The sequence below is a fragment of the Mustela nigripes genome, chromosome 5 (assembly GCF_022355385.1).
Source record: "Mustela nigripes isolate SB6536 chromosome 5, MUSNIG.SB6536, whole genome shotgun sequence".
In the NCBI taxonomy this organism is placed as follows: domain Eukaryota; kingdom Metazoa; phylum Chordata; class Mammalia; order Carnivora; family Mustelidae; genus Mustela; species Mustela nigripes.
The window spans coordinates 65,688,270-65,703,031 of NC_081561.1; the positions used below are offsets into that span (position 1 = coordinate 65,688,270).

General features: G+C 51.5%; 1 protein-coding gene across 3 annotated transcripts in view; it reads left to right on the forward strand.

Annotated features, from left to right (window-relative positions):
* The window catches only part of MDGA1 (MAM domain containing glycosylphosphatidylinositol anchor 1), a 58,204-nt gene that overhangs the window by 30,836 nt on the left and 12,606 nt on the right, over window positions 1-14,762 (forward strand). For 2 of the 3 annotated variants that reach the window (XM_059400551.1, XM_059400550.1), the window contains exons 3-9: window positions 2,847-3,021; window positions 4,750-4,946; window positions 5,766-5,898; window positions 6,145-6,414; window positions 9,135-9,464; window positions 11,839-12,135; window positions 13,012-13,296. In XM_059400551.1, the coding sequence (XP_059256534.1) occupies window positions 2,847-3,021; window positions 4,750-4,946; window positions 5,766-5,898; window positions 6,145-6,414; window positions 9,135-9,464; window positions 11,839-12,135; window positions 13,012-13,296 (1,687 nt within the window). The remainder of the gene's footprint in view (window positions 1-2,846; window positions 3,022-4,749; window positions 4,947-5,765; window positions 5,899-6,144; window positions 6,415-9,134; window positions 9,465-11,838; window positions 12,136-13,011; window positions 13,297-14,762) is intronic. The other variant, XM_059400552.1, reaches the window with a different exon arrangement.

Sequence of the window (14,762 nt, forward strand, 5' to 3'; positions counted from 1 at the left end):
CCCACCATGTTCCCACATCCCCCTCCAATTCACTTCTGTACCCTGCTCCCAGAATTGTCATCCTCAGACCTGCTGTAATATGATGGAATATTACTCCCCTGCTCAGAGACCTTCCATGGTTTACCTATTACCTACCAGACCCAGTTCAGGCTGCTAGGGATGGAAGTGAAGAAACCCCTCCACACACACACACACACAGTTTGGCCCCACTGCCATCCTTCTCATACTCATACTATGCTCCAGTCCCACTTGCCCAAAGAAACCCTGTTTGTTCCTGCATTAGCCACTGCTGTTCACCTCTCCTGAAATGCTGTCTACCTCCTTGTTTGCTCAGTTCATTAAACACGTATTTACTGAACACCTGCTATGTGCCCAGTGCTGTGATAGGCCCTGAAGATGCAGTTACAGTTCCCATTGTCATGGAGCATCCAATATAGCAGGGGAACAGGGAAGGAGCATCTCATAGCCCACTCTGAGGTCAGGCTGGAGGAAGGAGTGGATATGGAATTCCCCACTCCAAACAAATAACAAGAGAGTAGGAATCTCAAAGGCCAAAATGAAGAAAGAATCTGTAGCAATGGCAGTGAGCAGAATGTGAAGAACATATCCTTGGAGGGGCTTGAACTATGTAGCCACCTCAGGGATAGTAGCATGAATAGATGCTCAGGGAGTATGAGTTGAGGCCACAGGTTCATCTGTGGCTGGAAGCTACACATGGACTCTCTACCTAAAGCAGGAAGCTTGACAAGGGCACCCCCTGTGAATGGGGCCCAGAAGTTCTCTGTCCCACAGCCCAGAGTGACAGCAGAGAGCAGAGTCTGCTTCTGGACGTGTGTACAAAATGTCGTTTGTACAACCCCTTGGGCTGTCTGTATCCACCGTCCAAGTGATGAGGACACCAAAGCTAGGAAACTAATGTAAAAACTAGCTGGAACCTGTGAACCCATGGGTCTTGGGCATAGGCAACCATAAAGCAACACCCAACACAGGTCTGTGAGGGCCCACATGGAACTACTGTGGAAGAAAACTCCCATGGAATACAAGCCCATGGAGTAAAATTTTAAAACAATATTTAGAAATATAGTGCCAGGAGGGCCAGTCCAGAGACTTGAAGAATTGAACAATTCACATCTGAGGAAACAGACAAATCAGAGCCATCTGAAAGGATCTTGAAAATAAACATGTTTGAAGGGTTTAAAGAGAGAATGAAAGATTATACAACCTGATTAGTTAGATATGAGGGTGAAAACCAAGTAGAAATCCTAGAAATAAAAACAATATGGTCTTTTGAAAAATTTGGGCTCAATACCATAGAGATAGCTAAAGGGAAAATTAGTGAATTGGATGAATAGATCTGAGGAAATCAACTACAGTGCAGTCTGGAGAAGATCAAGAGATGGAAAATATGGAAAGGAAGTTGGGAGAGGTGGAGGCTAGAATGACAGGGTACAACATAAACTTAGGACAGACTAGAGAAAACTGTGAGAAGGCAACATCTAAAGAGATAAAGGCTGAGAATTTTGTAGAATTGAAGAAAAGTACAAACCCTGCAGTGGCCATATCCTGCATGAGAAAGTTGCCCTTCACCTGCTTCTCCCCAACCTTGTTCTTACGGCCTATGGCCTGCCCTCTTCACTGAGATCAGGGGCTTTGCCCTGTCTCAGTAATAAGCAATCCTCCCCAAATTTAAGTTGGAAGCTTCCTTACACTACTCTCCAATTCTTAAGATTTAATGACCTGGAATTGATCAATTTTTCTTAAACCCCTGCTACTCTGAGTAGTTGCTCCATTGTCTTGTGTGATTCTTGCTAGTTCACCACAATCTACAGCAATGTTAATAAGGGAGATTTATTGAGTGATGAATATATACTGGGGGCTACACTTAGGTGCATTACACTTGTTTCTAAACCTCTGCAAAGAGTAAATTATGCTGTGTAATAGTTATAGTTATCTACTGCTGTGTAACAAATGCTCTCAAACTCAGGGGCTCAGAACAACAAATGCTTGTTGCCTCACCATTCCTATTGGACCAGAATCTAGGAGCGGCTTAGCTGGCTGGTTCTGGCTCATGGTCTCTGAGGAAGTTGCAGCCATTTGAGAACTGACTGGGATGAGAGGACCCGCTTGTAGTCTACTTCTTGTAGCTGTTGACCTGATGTTTCCCTTCTTCCCCGGTGGACCCCTCCTCCCTCCAGTGGGCTGCTCATGGCAAGCCAGATGGCTTTCCTCAAGACAAATCACAGTCCTTCATAACCTGATCTTGGCAGTGACATACCATCAGGCCAACTGTATTATATGAGTCATACAGCCCATCCCTCGTACAAAGTGGGAGAGCACCCCAGAAAAAAGAACTAGAGACTGGGATCACTGGCCACCATCTTGAAGGCTGGCTACCCCATAGGCCTCACCTGCAGATGAAAAATCTGAAATTGAGAGAGGAGTAACCTACCCAGGGCCACCAAAAATTTTAGAAAATTCTTAGTCTTATGGACACTAAGGCACATTTAGTCCTTTCAGGAACCCTAGGTGGGGGTAATATTTTCCATTTTCCCAATGAAGAAAGGAGGGCAGGAAAGGGGGGGGGTAATTTTGGCGGATCCAACTTGCCTCTTAACCACTGCGCTATACTTCCTTCTTTAAAGCTCCCTCCCTCTGACCCTAGATTCCCCAGATTCCTTCCCAAGGCATCCTACCCCATCCTGTATTCCCCTGGGGGGATTGGTTTTGGGGAGTGGGGGTGCTCCATGGGTACTCAGGAAAAACAATGGGGTAGGAGGGAGACGCCCCATCCTCCCTGCCCAACCTCTCACTGCCGTGGCTACTCTGCCCTTCCCCTGTGGACCCAGGTGCGCTGGACCAAGACGGCTGGCAGCGCCTCGGACAAGTTCCAGGAGACATCGGTGTTCAACGAGACGCTGCGCATCGAGCGCATTGCGCGCACGCAGGGTGGCCGCTACTACTGCAAGGCCGAGAATGGCGTGGGCGTGCCTGCCATCAAATCTATCCGCGTGGACGTGCAGTGTGAGTTGGGGCTGGTGGTGCCCCCAGGATGCTCAGTCTGGGCTGGAGGAGGTGGGTAGAAAGGAGGCTGGCGAAGTGACCCCTCGTGGAAGAGCACAATAGAGACTCCCGGCCTAAAGGGGCATTACCTGCTGTTCCTATGGTGTGTCTCACCCTTTACCCTTAACACGCGTCCCCCCATAATCCATACAAACCCTGCAGCAGCCCTCTCAAGTGTTCAGGGAGGGTGGGATAGGTTGGATTAGACGACTTTCACAGGTTATGAGGTTATGCCGGGGGCGGGGGGGGGGGGCGGGGGCGCAGGGAATTGTGACTTGTTCACCCGCAAAGGTTCTCTTGACTGCTCTGGTGCCCTTCCCACAGCACCTCATGTCTCTGCTTTGGCCCCAGGGGTAGCTCTGAAACTTCCCTGCCCCCACCACTTACAGGACCAAGCACCCCTTAGTCCTGACTGCTGGTTGAAAGGGAAGCCCCTAGTCCCTACCTGCCTGCCATAGATATACCCCTTAACCCCAAGAGGCTATTTCACTGCTTGCCACCCGCCTCTGTGCTAGCCCAGGCTGACGCTAGTTACCCAGAAGCCCCAGGGGCAAGCCAAGGGACCTGTCTTGTGCCATCTTAATGTCTACAATGAACCTACCCATTAGATATGCCCTGTGCCCCTCCCCTCCAAAGTGAGATCCCCAAGTGGTGAGCAATGGAATCTTGGACCCTTCTGTCTTCCATCAGTCACCCAAAGTCCTGCCAAACCCTGGGGGTAAGGGTCATTTTTTGATTTATTGGTGCTGGAAGGGACTGGCAGGAATGGCCTGGATGTCATCCATGCCCTACCTCCACCCCTGGCCTTTGTTATGACTTCTGTCCAAGTGGGCTGTGTGAGGACAGAATGATGGGACACTTGTCATAGGATGTTAGGCTGTGTAATGTGGGTACCTTTGGTTCACAATGCTGGCTGTCCATTAGAATGTCTGGGGGTCTTTATAAGAAACTACTGATGCCTTGGTTCCACTTCCAGAGATTCTGATGTAATTGGGTATGGGGCCCAGACATTGGGATCTTTTCTTAGACTTTTTTTTTTTAATTGAGGATTAACCTACATCCAATAGAGTACACTAACCTTAAATGTACAGTTCAATGAGTTTTTATGTCTATGCATGTGTAAACACCATCCAGTTCAAGAGCATTTCTAGGACCCCAGAAAATTCCCTCGTGTTCCCTCCCAGTCAATAATCTCCTTAGAGGCAATCATTCTTCTGATTTCTGACACCATCAGTTAGCTATGCCAGGCAGTGGTATTGAAAAGAAAAGTATCCATGTGATTCTGTCATGCAAACAAAGGTGAGAACCACCAACCTAGTCCAGTTTACCAGTGAGGAAACAAGCCCAGAGAGAAAAGGGACTTAGGCAGGTCACACTGCAAATTAGCAGCTAACCCAGGATCTGAACCAGTGTCCTGATTTCCAGTCTGCAGCTGCTTCCTCCATCCCATGACGGGAAGGTGAAGAAAGACACCCCCGTGCAGAGCCGGGGGCAGGGACAGCTGGGAAGCTGTTAAGTCTATTCCCCTGCCTCTAATGGGTTGGTCTGTCTTGTGGGCTGGGAGACCATGTGGCTCTCTGGAAGCTTCCCTTGAGAGTAGCTTAGCTTTCCTGGAGGGCTGCCAGAAAACCCAGTCCCCTACCTTTGGGTCAGCCAGCCCTGACTCCCCCCGGCGTGGTATCCTTGCAGACCTGGATGAGCCCGTGCTGACGGTGCACCAGACAGTGAGTGATGTTCGAGGCAACTTCTACCAGGAGAAGACGGTGTTCCTGCGCTGTACTGTCAACTCCAACCCGCCTGCCCGCTTCATCTGGAAGCGGGGCTCTGACACCCTGTCTCACAGCCAGGACAATGGGGTCGACATCTATGAGCCCCTCTACACCCAGGTCAGGATGGACAGTAGCCGGCCTGGTCTCCTCATGGCTTGCCCCACACTCTTCCTTCTGTACCCTACAGGGGAGGGGGATGTGAAAACTGAGGTCTCATGATCCTGAGTTCCAGGGACGGCCCTGACTCCAGTTATTCTGTTCTGATGTCAGAGGCATACATTCTGATTGGGCTTCAGACATCCTGAGCCAAATGAAATCAGGGCAGAAAGGTCAGGGAGGACAGGAGAATCCCCCAGGCAACACGTCCACCAGGGTCATGGCTAGTTAGGAAAGGCACTCCCCCGCCCCCCGCAACCAGGAGTAGGCACGTGATGCCTCAGTCTTCTGGCTGGCAGAGTATTGGGAACTCGGGCAGGTGCAGTGGTAGCTGGGGGCAGAGAGATGACTGCACTTCCCACGGGACCCCTGCAGTCCCAGGAGATGGTGAGGAAGCTGTCCTACCAGGGGAGGCTTTCCGAGGTAGCTATCCCAGGTGGCAAGGCTCGACGTGTGGACATGGCCTGGGGGCCAGCCCCATGTTTGCATAGGTTGTAAGACAGAACAGGAGTCCTTCCTTACCCCCCATTTCCCAGAGGGGGAGAACTGAGGCCTTGGTCCTGGCCAGTGTGTCCCAGGACAGCATCAGATGCAGAGAAGCTCAAGGTACGGAGTGGGCAGCATCCACCCCAGGCTGCGGCTCCCTAAGGATAAACTGTGGAGGTTGGAAAGATGGGAATTAAAGGAGGAATTTGCTTCTGCCTATGGTGCTGGGTGAATGTGTGTGGGATCCCTGGGACCCAAGCAGGCCCCTCACCCCAGTGCACTGCTGCTACCTAGGGGGAGACCAAGGTCCTGAAGCTGAAGAACCTGCGGCCCCAGGACTACGCCAGCTACACCTGCCAGGTGTCTGTACGCAACGTGTGTGGCATCCCTGACAAGGCTATCACCTTCCGGCTCACCAACACCACGGGTACAGGACTTCCCTGCCCGACCCCCTCACCCACCCGGGCTGACTTCCCAGCTAGGAGACAGTGCCCCGCCCCACACAGGACTCTAGGCACCGCACCATGAGCATCTCCCTTCCTCCCCTCTGCCTGCTCCCTGCCTTCTCCCCAGTCTTCCTCAGGCCTTCCCCAAGCCCATGGGTTCTCCTCCCCCTCAGCTCCCTCAGCGCTGCCTCACAGTCCCCTAAGACCCCACCTCCTTGTCCTCATAGCACCACCAGCCCTGAAGCTGTCTGTGAATGAAACTCTGGTGGTAAACCCGGGGGAGAATGTGACCGTACAGTGTCTGCTGACAGGCGGTGATCCCTTACCCCAGCTGCAGTGGTCCCATGGGCCAGGCCCGCTGCCCCTGGGCGCTCTGGCCCAGAGTGGCACCCTCAGCATCCCTTCAGTGCAGGCCCGGGACTCTGGCTACTACAACTGCACAGCCACCAACAACGTGGGCAACCCTGCCAAGAAGACGGTCAACCTGCTGGTGCGATGTACGTGGGTCTGAAGGGGCGGGAGGGACTCGGGAGGCAGATGGGGGTGGGGGGGCTGCCCTCCAGAAACCACTGGGGAACTGGGAAAGGGGCTTGTCTGCTTCCTTTTGGTAGATGAGATTTGCTGAGGGGCCGTGTTCCAGGCACTTTGATTTCCCTGCGATTCTGAGGTCTGTCTGCTGGCAGCAGGACTACAATTTGTATAAAGTTTTATTTGTGATGTACATTTCCAAATGTCATCTCAACAATGGAAGAAGTGGGAAGGGCTGGCATTGATTACTCACTTTTTTTTTTTTTTAATCTATTTGACACTCAGAGATTACAAGTAGGCAGAGAGGCAGGCAGAGAGAGAGGAGGAAGCAGGTTCCCCGCTGAGCAGAGAGCGTGATGTGGGGATCGATCCCAGGACCCTGGGATTATGACCTGGGATTATGAGCCGAAGGCAGAGGCTTTAACCCCCTGAGCCACTCAGGCGCCCCAGATTACCCACTTTTTTAAAAAAAAAAAAAAGACTTTTTATTTATTCATGAGAGAGAGAGAGGCAGAGGAAGAAGAAGCAGTCTCCCCATGCAGCAGGGAGCCCAGTGCAGGACTTGAACCCAGGACCCTGGATCATGACCCGAGCCAAAGGCAGATGCTTAACTGACTGAGCCACCCGGGCATCCTGATTGCCTACATTTTTCTTAGATTGGGAAATGGAGGCTGCCACAAGCTAAATGTGGACATTCCAGTCTTTAAGAGAAATTTCCTGACTCTTCCCATACAATGGTTTCTACATTTTTCACAGAATTAAAATGAAAATAACATAATTTGCACATATCCCATATGCAAATCTTTATTTGCGAAGCATGTCAGTGAGTCTGAAGGTAATTACTAAATGTAAAAATGATACAAAACTTGGGGCACAATTAAAGAAGTATAAACACTCTCCTTATTAAACCTCAGCCTCATTCGCTTCTCAGTGTGATCTTGATTTTGCTACTGGGCTTGAAGGAGAAAGCTTTTTTTTAAAGTTTTATTTATTTAAGTAATCTTTGCACCCAACATGGGGCTCGAACTCACGACCCTGAGACCAAGAGTCACATACTATACTGACTGAGCCAGCCAGGCACCCCTAAAGAGAAAACTTGAAATTTTTCGGACTTAGAAGTAACTTTAGGTTGTTGTTTGTTTGTTGCTTATTTATTTGAAGATTTTAAAGATCCAGGCTTGTTTGCAGCTCTTTAACCCTTGAAAAATAAAGTATAGCTTCTGTCAAATCCAGTGGAGAGTCTTCTGCTGAAATGGTCTCTCCTTTTTGTTCTTCCCCCTCCAACTATTCTCTTTTCTGACTCTTCTCACAAGAAGAAGCTAGCTCTGGGTGGCTTTTTACTTAATCAGAGCAAGAAAGACCGTAGCCAGATTGTTGCTGATAGCTACTTTTTTCTTTGATCTTTTTTTCCTGTCAGATATTCTTTACCACCTAATTCCATTTGGCCTTTAAAACCTGGAGATTGAAGTTTATATCACCTACTTATGGTCCCCTCTTAGGGTGACACACAGCCTTCTTTGCCCAGCCCAGTCCTGGTTCTTGGCTGTTGTACCAGGGACCTGTCGAATTAGCACCCACTACTGAGAATTCTGTCTAGGGCCGCCTGGGGAGGCTCAGTCAATTCAGTGTCCAACTCTTTTTTTTTTTTTTTAATTTTTATTTATTTATTTGACAGACAGAGATCACAAGTAGGCAAAGAGGCAGGCAGAGAGGAAGGGAAGCAGGCTCCCCGCTGAGCAGAGAGCCCAACGTGGGGCTCGATCCCAGGACCCTGGGATCATGACCTGGGCCAAAGGCAGAGGCTTTAACCCACTGAGCCACCCAGGTGCCCCCAGTGTCCAATTCTTGATCTCAGCTCAGGTTCTGATCTCAGGGTCAGGTGTTCAAGCCCTTCTTTGGACTCCATGTTGGATGTGGAGCCTACTTAAAAAGAAGGAGAAGAATTCTAACTCTTGGCTATGTCTGACAGCATTCAGATTTTTCAAAGAGACTAGACCCTTTTCCCCTAAACTCTGTGTTTTATGTAATTTCATGTAAAGTGATTGTATTAGGCTTTTATTACAAAAATTGCACACACTTGTTGCTGCAGAAGCAAACAGTACAAAAGGATAAAAATGTGCAAATTAAAATTTCCCCTCAGCCCCACTCTCTAGATAGAAATGCTATTACATTCTGGTACCTCTTTCCAAAATTTGTACTTTGCATATTCACAGTTAAAAACAAGAATAAAAATAAAGCAGTGCAGGTTTTAAGAGTGCCGGCCGAGTCTGAATTCAAGGTTGGCTATTTCTTTGGGCAAGTGACTTAAACCGTCTGGGTCTCACTTCTCTCCTTTGTAAAATGGGGACAGCAAAGTGCCTCACTGCAAGACTGTGGGATGGGTGAGATGAGTAAAACCACGTCAAGGGTTTGGAACGGTGTCTCTCATGTTCAGTCAAGAGCACCTATGACAGTTAATAAACCTACTTTTCTACAGCCAGCTGTTTTGAATTTTTAAAAATGCATCTGAGCAAGCAGGACCATTTCCAAGCAAAGCAGTGATTTCTCTTGGGGGTGGTGGTGGTTGTGTGGGGTTGGAGCCTCCAAACTTGGCAGTTCAAGGAGAGAAGCCAGGTCTGAATGGGGGTGGGACATAGACCCTTGGCTCTGGGCCAGCCCCAGCCATCTCTCCCTCCCCTTCTGCCCATAGCCATGAAGAACGCTACATTCCAGATCACCCCAGATGTGATCAAAGAGAGTGAGAACATACAGCTGGGACAGGACCTGAAGCTGTCATGCCACGTGGATGCGGTACCCCAGGAGAAGGTGACCTACCAGTGGTTCAAGAACGGCAAGCCGGCACGCATGTCCAAGAGGCTGCTGGTGACCCGAAATGACCCTGAGTTGCCTGCGGTCACGAGCAGCCTAGAGCTCATTGACCTGCACTTCAGCGACTATGGCACCTACCTGTGCGTGGCTTCCTTCCCAGGGGCACCCGTGCCTGACCTCAGCGTCGAGGTCAACATCTCCTCTGAGACAGGTGGGCAGCTGAGACGGCATGGGTGTGTGTGTTGGGAAGGGGAGGGAGCTGGAGAGGCCCACAGAGGGAAGGTGGGCACAGTAGTTTGGAGAAAGGAGATCAGAGTGAGGAGAACATGATTGTGTTGATTCTGTGTTCTGCACACATTTATGAAGCACCTGTGTATGCCAGGCATTGTCCTAGGCTCTGGGTAGAATGGTGGGCAAAATGAGTTCTGCTGGCATTGAACGAAGCAGGAAGGCAAACACTTTTCTGATAGTCTCACAAATAAATATATCACTGCAAACTGTGATACACAAGTCAGGAAAGTTTCCTAAGATAGAATGTTTGATCTGAGATCTGAGGGAGGGGTAGGACTTTGCTAGGCAAAAGAGAACAAGGGAGGGTGAAAGAAAAAGAAAAAGGGAGACCACAGAAGCAGCATGTGCAAAGGCCCTGAGGGAGGTAAGTGTGGGGACCAAAGTGCAGCTGGGAGAATGGCATGAGATGGAAGAGAGTGGACGGGTCAGCAGGTACCACATAATGCAGGGATTTGGGTCTTTATTCAAAAAATAATAAATAACAACAATGAAATAATGACTAACATTTATTGAGTGTTTACTCTGTGTTCTGATGATTTCATATTTATCTCATTCACCTTCATGGTTTACCTTATGGGGGTAGTTCATCATCAGTTTTTAGAGATGAAGAAACAGGCTCAGGGAGTTTAAGAAGCTCACCTAAGTTAACAGACAATAAGTAGTGTAGCTGGGATTCGAACCCAGACAGTTTGACTTTAGAGCCACCCCTGAAGGGTTTACAGAATGACAGGAGTTTGGAGCAGATGATTTTGGAGAGAGTCTCTAGAATCTCTTCTCCAGTCCCAGCCCTTTACACCAAGATGCTGGCTGACTTTGGCTAAGCCTCTTTAACTCTCTGGGCCTCAGTTTCCCCTCTGTGAGATAGTGAACCTGATGGCCTCGGAGGCCCCTTCCATCCTGACTCTTGCACAGGGAAAAGACCTCACATCCAGGGAGCGTGTCCCTTACAAGTGGATCCCATAGCTGGGATACAGGATGGGAGAGAGAAGATGAGGCTGGGGAGTGGCAGAGGCTGGAGCACAAGGGTCTTGTTTACAGAGCCAAGGTTCTGGAACTTTAAGCTGAGGGCAGTGCAGCCTCAAAGAAAGGAGACAGCCCTTTGGCCTGTGGGGGCACAGAAGGGTTGGGAGCTGGGACGTTTTAGAAAAAGGGAAATCCACGGGCGCAGGGCCATTTCCTCCATTTGGCTCATTAGCCTGATGCCTGGGGCATGGAAGCTATTTAAGGGCCTGTGGAAATAATTTAGACCTGGAAAAACAAATTAATTGGCTCCAAAATACAAAGAGAAAACTGTACAATTAAAGCCAATACACATATAAAGGTTTACAAGAGTATGAATGATCCTAACTAGAAAGCCGGACCTCAGCTTGCCTTGTAGAGTTATTTACAATTTATATTTGGTGTAGGACATTTTAATTTGTTTGATGGGATGTAGGATGGGACCCATGGAAGTCTTTAAAAGACCCTCCAGTTGGGCATTGTGTTGGGTTGGATTGGGTTTGGCTGTGTGTAGCAGAAAATCCCAAAATTCTACTAGCGGCTTAAATGAGCTAGATATGTATTTCGTTTCCTCATAAAAGTGAGTGGTCCAGGCTGGAATAATGGCTCAGCTGCTCCGAGTCCTCAGGGCCCTGGGCTCCATCTTGTCTCCATATTCCATTATCTCTAGTGTGGGCCCCCTTGTCCACAATGGCAGGTCCAGTTGCAGCCATCAATCTGCATTCCAGCCCATAGGCAGGAGGAGAAGAGGGGCACAGTCTTTCCGTTGGAGGACCCTCATTTTCTGTCACATCCCATTGGCCAGAATTTAGTCATGTGGCCACATCTAGACCAAACCCAGGCTGGGAGACTTAATGGTTCTTCTGGCTGAGCGCCCTGCCAAACTCCAGATATTCTCTGACTTTGGAAGAAAGGGTAAGCATATTGGGGGACAGACTAGGCATCTGTGATAATACACCAGAAGACAAATGGAAGCTCTAACTAGATTGGGGCCAGTGGGCAGGAGAGAGGGGGTTGAAGGAAGAAGTCAGTGGGTAGAGCTGTTTAAAAGGTGGAAAACCCCCTTTTGTTGGGCTAAAGGGAAAGAAGGAATAGGCTTCAGAATCTTTCTGAGTTGGGAGACCCTGAGGTGGAGAGAACGGGGGGCGGTGTGTTGTGTTTTGGAGATACTGAGGGATCTTTGGGACATCTGGGATGGGGAAGAGAGGCTAAGACCTAGGGGGAGGAAAGCAGAAGCCCAAAAGCAGAGGCTAGCGGGAGCTCTAACTCTGCTCCTGCCGGCCTCCCCACCGCAGTGCCTCCCACCATCAGCGTGCCCAAGGGAAGGGCCGTGGTCACAGTGCGGGAGGGCTCGCCCGCTGAGCTGCAGTGCGAGGTTCGAGGCAAGCCACGGCCGCCGGTGCTCTGGTCCCGCGTGGACAAGGAGGCTGCGCTGCTGCCCTCGGGGCTGCCACTGGAGGAGACCCCGGACGGGAAGCTGCGGCTGGAGCACGTGAGCCGCGACATGAGTGGGACCTACCGCTGCCAGACGGCTCGGTATAATGGTTTCAACGTGCGCCCCCGCGAGGCCCAGGTGCAGCTGAACGTGCAGTGTGAGTCTCATCGCCCCACCTGGACTACCTTCTGAGCTGTCCCTCCCGGTTCACGGGCTGACCTGCCCCTTCTTCACCCCTTTATACCCTCCGGTCCAACCAATCCCCTCCACGTACTGCTGATATGCCTAAAACCCTGCCACCCCCTACCCCGTGTTCTAATATGGGAGGTCTGTGGCCCTTGTCAACGTTTCCACTTTCCCGCCCCCATCTTCATTCCTAGGGACCCAGTGAGCAAAGAAATAACTGATTTTGACAGGTAGAAATGGGAGTTTGAAAGACCTTCAAGGGAGCTGATAGTGTAAGGATGATAGTGTAAGGTAAGGATGAGAGTTAACAAACCTCGTTCAGCTCTTGCCAAGCACTGTTCTAAGAGCATTTTAAGAGCATTCTAAGAGCATGAACTCATTTAACCCTTCGGCCCTATAAGTAGACTCTATTATTCCCTTATTTTTACAAATAGAGAAACCGAGTCACAGGATAAGTAACTTGCCTAAGGCCCTACCGGCTAGTTTGAAGCTGGGCTGGGATTTGAACCTAAGGCAACTATCTAGCTCTGGGGATCTTGCTCTAAACCCCGACGTTATGCAGCTTTTCACTACGTGGGGGAGGGTCGGGGAGAGGAGTGTGAGGGAAGGATTCGAGGCAAGACTAGAGGCCCAGTCTGGGAAGCATGGCTGGAGGAACTGGCCGGGAGGGGGTGGGTATGGGCAGGTCAGGGAGGTAGGAGCACGGCTACTGTCTATGTTACGAATGTGTATCGCTCTGAGATCCCTCCAGGCTGGGGGGTGCGGGAGCAGGGTCGAGTGCGTTGCCTCCGATCGGGCCGCTCCTCAAGCCCCATCCGGCCCCGCTGACCGCCGCCCCCGCCCCCAGTCCCGCCGGAGGTGGAGCCCAGCTCCCAGGATGTGCGCCAAGCGCTGGGCCGGCCCGTGCTGCTGCGCTGCTCGCTACTGCGGGGCAGCCCCCAGCGTATCGCCTCGGCAGTGTGGCGCTTCAAAGGGCAGCTGCTGCCTCCGCCGCCTGCTGTCCCCGTCGCCGCCGAGGCCCCCGACCACTCTGAACTGCGCCTCGACGCCGTCACCCGCGACAGCAGCGGCAGCTACGAATGCAGCATCTCGAACGACGTGGGCTCTGCTACCTGCCTCTTTCAGGTCTCGGGTGAGCGTCCCGTGGGTCCCGCCCCACCCAATCGCGTCCACCTGGGGCTAGGCTCCGCCCCAACTCCAGCCCCGCCCACACCCTGCCTGGGCCCCGCCCCTTTCCAGCCCGCCTTCGCTAGGTTTAGGCCTCTGCCTTTCCAAGACCCGCCCACGCCAGGTCTAAACCCTGCCCATGCGGCCCGCTCCAAACTGTGACGTCTTTTAGGTCCCCTCTAGACAGGCTGTAGCAATTCACTCACAGCCCCTCCAGATGTAGGACCTTTTCTTCTCAAGGGCCGCTTTTATGTGCCCTAAACCCCGCCTGTTTTAGCTTAGCCTCCTTCCCCTTGGCCTCGGACGGCCCTGCCTCTTTCAAGCCCCTACTTCCCCGGGGTTAGGCTTTGCTCCTCTAGACCCGCGAGCTCCCGGTATGGGCCCTTCCCTTTAAAGACTCATCCAAGCCGCGCCTGGGCCCCAGCTGCGAGGCATAGGCTCCCTTCGAGCCTCGTCCAATCCCAGCTTTCCGTTTCCTTCTTTCTTGGGGGCAAGTGCGGTCCAGGCCCGCCCACACGAGGCTTAAACCTGCCCACTCAAGCCCCGGGCATCGCCCCACCCCAGACCTCACATTTCAAGCCCCTCCTACTTAGTCCTAGGCAGCAGAGGCTGCGGACGGAGGACCCCATCTTTTCCTAACGGCAGGCCCCATGTGAGGGGCCTGAGCTGTAGCTAAGAGGAGAGAAGACGACTCAACAGCTTCTCTGGAACGTCGTGGGTGGTTCGGGGCCAGCCAGCATCCTGAGCTGTCACCCCCGAGGTTCGGGCCCCCTGGTGCCCAGAAATCCCTGTCAGCCCATATCTCAAGTCATTCCTGGGTGGGCTGTTTGGGGCTGCAGGCAGGCATAGGTGAGTCAGAAAGGGTCGGAGGTCATGGTGAGGGCTGAGGGGAACGCATAGAGGCCAAAGGAGTTTCTGACCCCCTTTCTCTTCGTTGAGGGAGAGCTGTTTCCTTCTCAGAGCTGGTGGCAGCGCCCCTGGAGGAGAACCCCAGGTGTGCCTGTCCCCTTCTGCATCCCCAGCTCTCTCAGCAGTCCCCAACTAACCGGGTGCCCCTTTAGGTCTTCTCTTCAGTCAAAAACAGGGGGCCAGGACCACAGGTCACTCCCCAGCCGCACCCCCCCAGCCCTGCCAGCCAGAGGCCCCTATGACATTTCCCACCTCCTTCCCCTCTCCCCTGTTCTCCCACACTTTCCCTGTCTCCCCATCTTTTTTCTCTCTCTGTCCTTCTCCTCTCTTCCTTCCACCTCAATATCCTTGACCCTTCTTTGCGTCTTTTCCCCCATCCTCTTTCCCTCCCTAATGTCCCTCCTCTCTGTCTTCCCAAATTTCTCTTTTCTCTGGTTTTTTCCTTGGCCTTTCCCTCTCTGTTCTCACCAATACCACATCTTGGAATTCCCAATCCCCCTTTTCTCCACTTCACACTTTCCC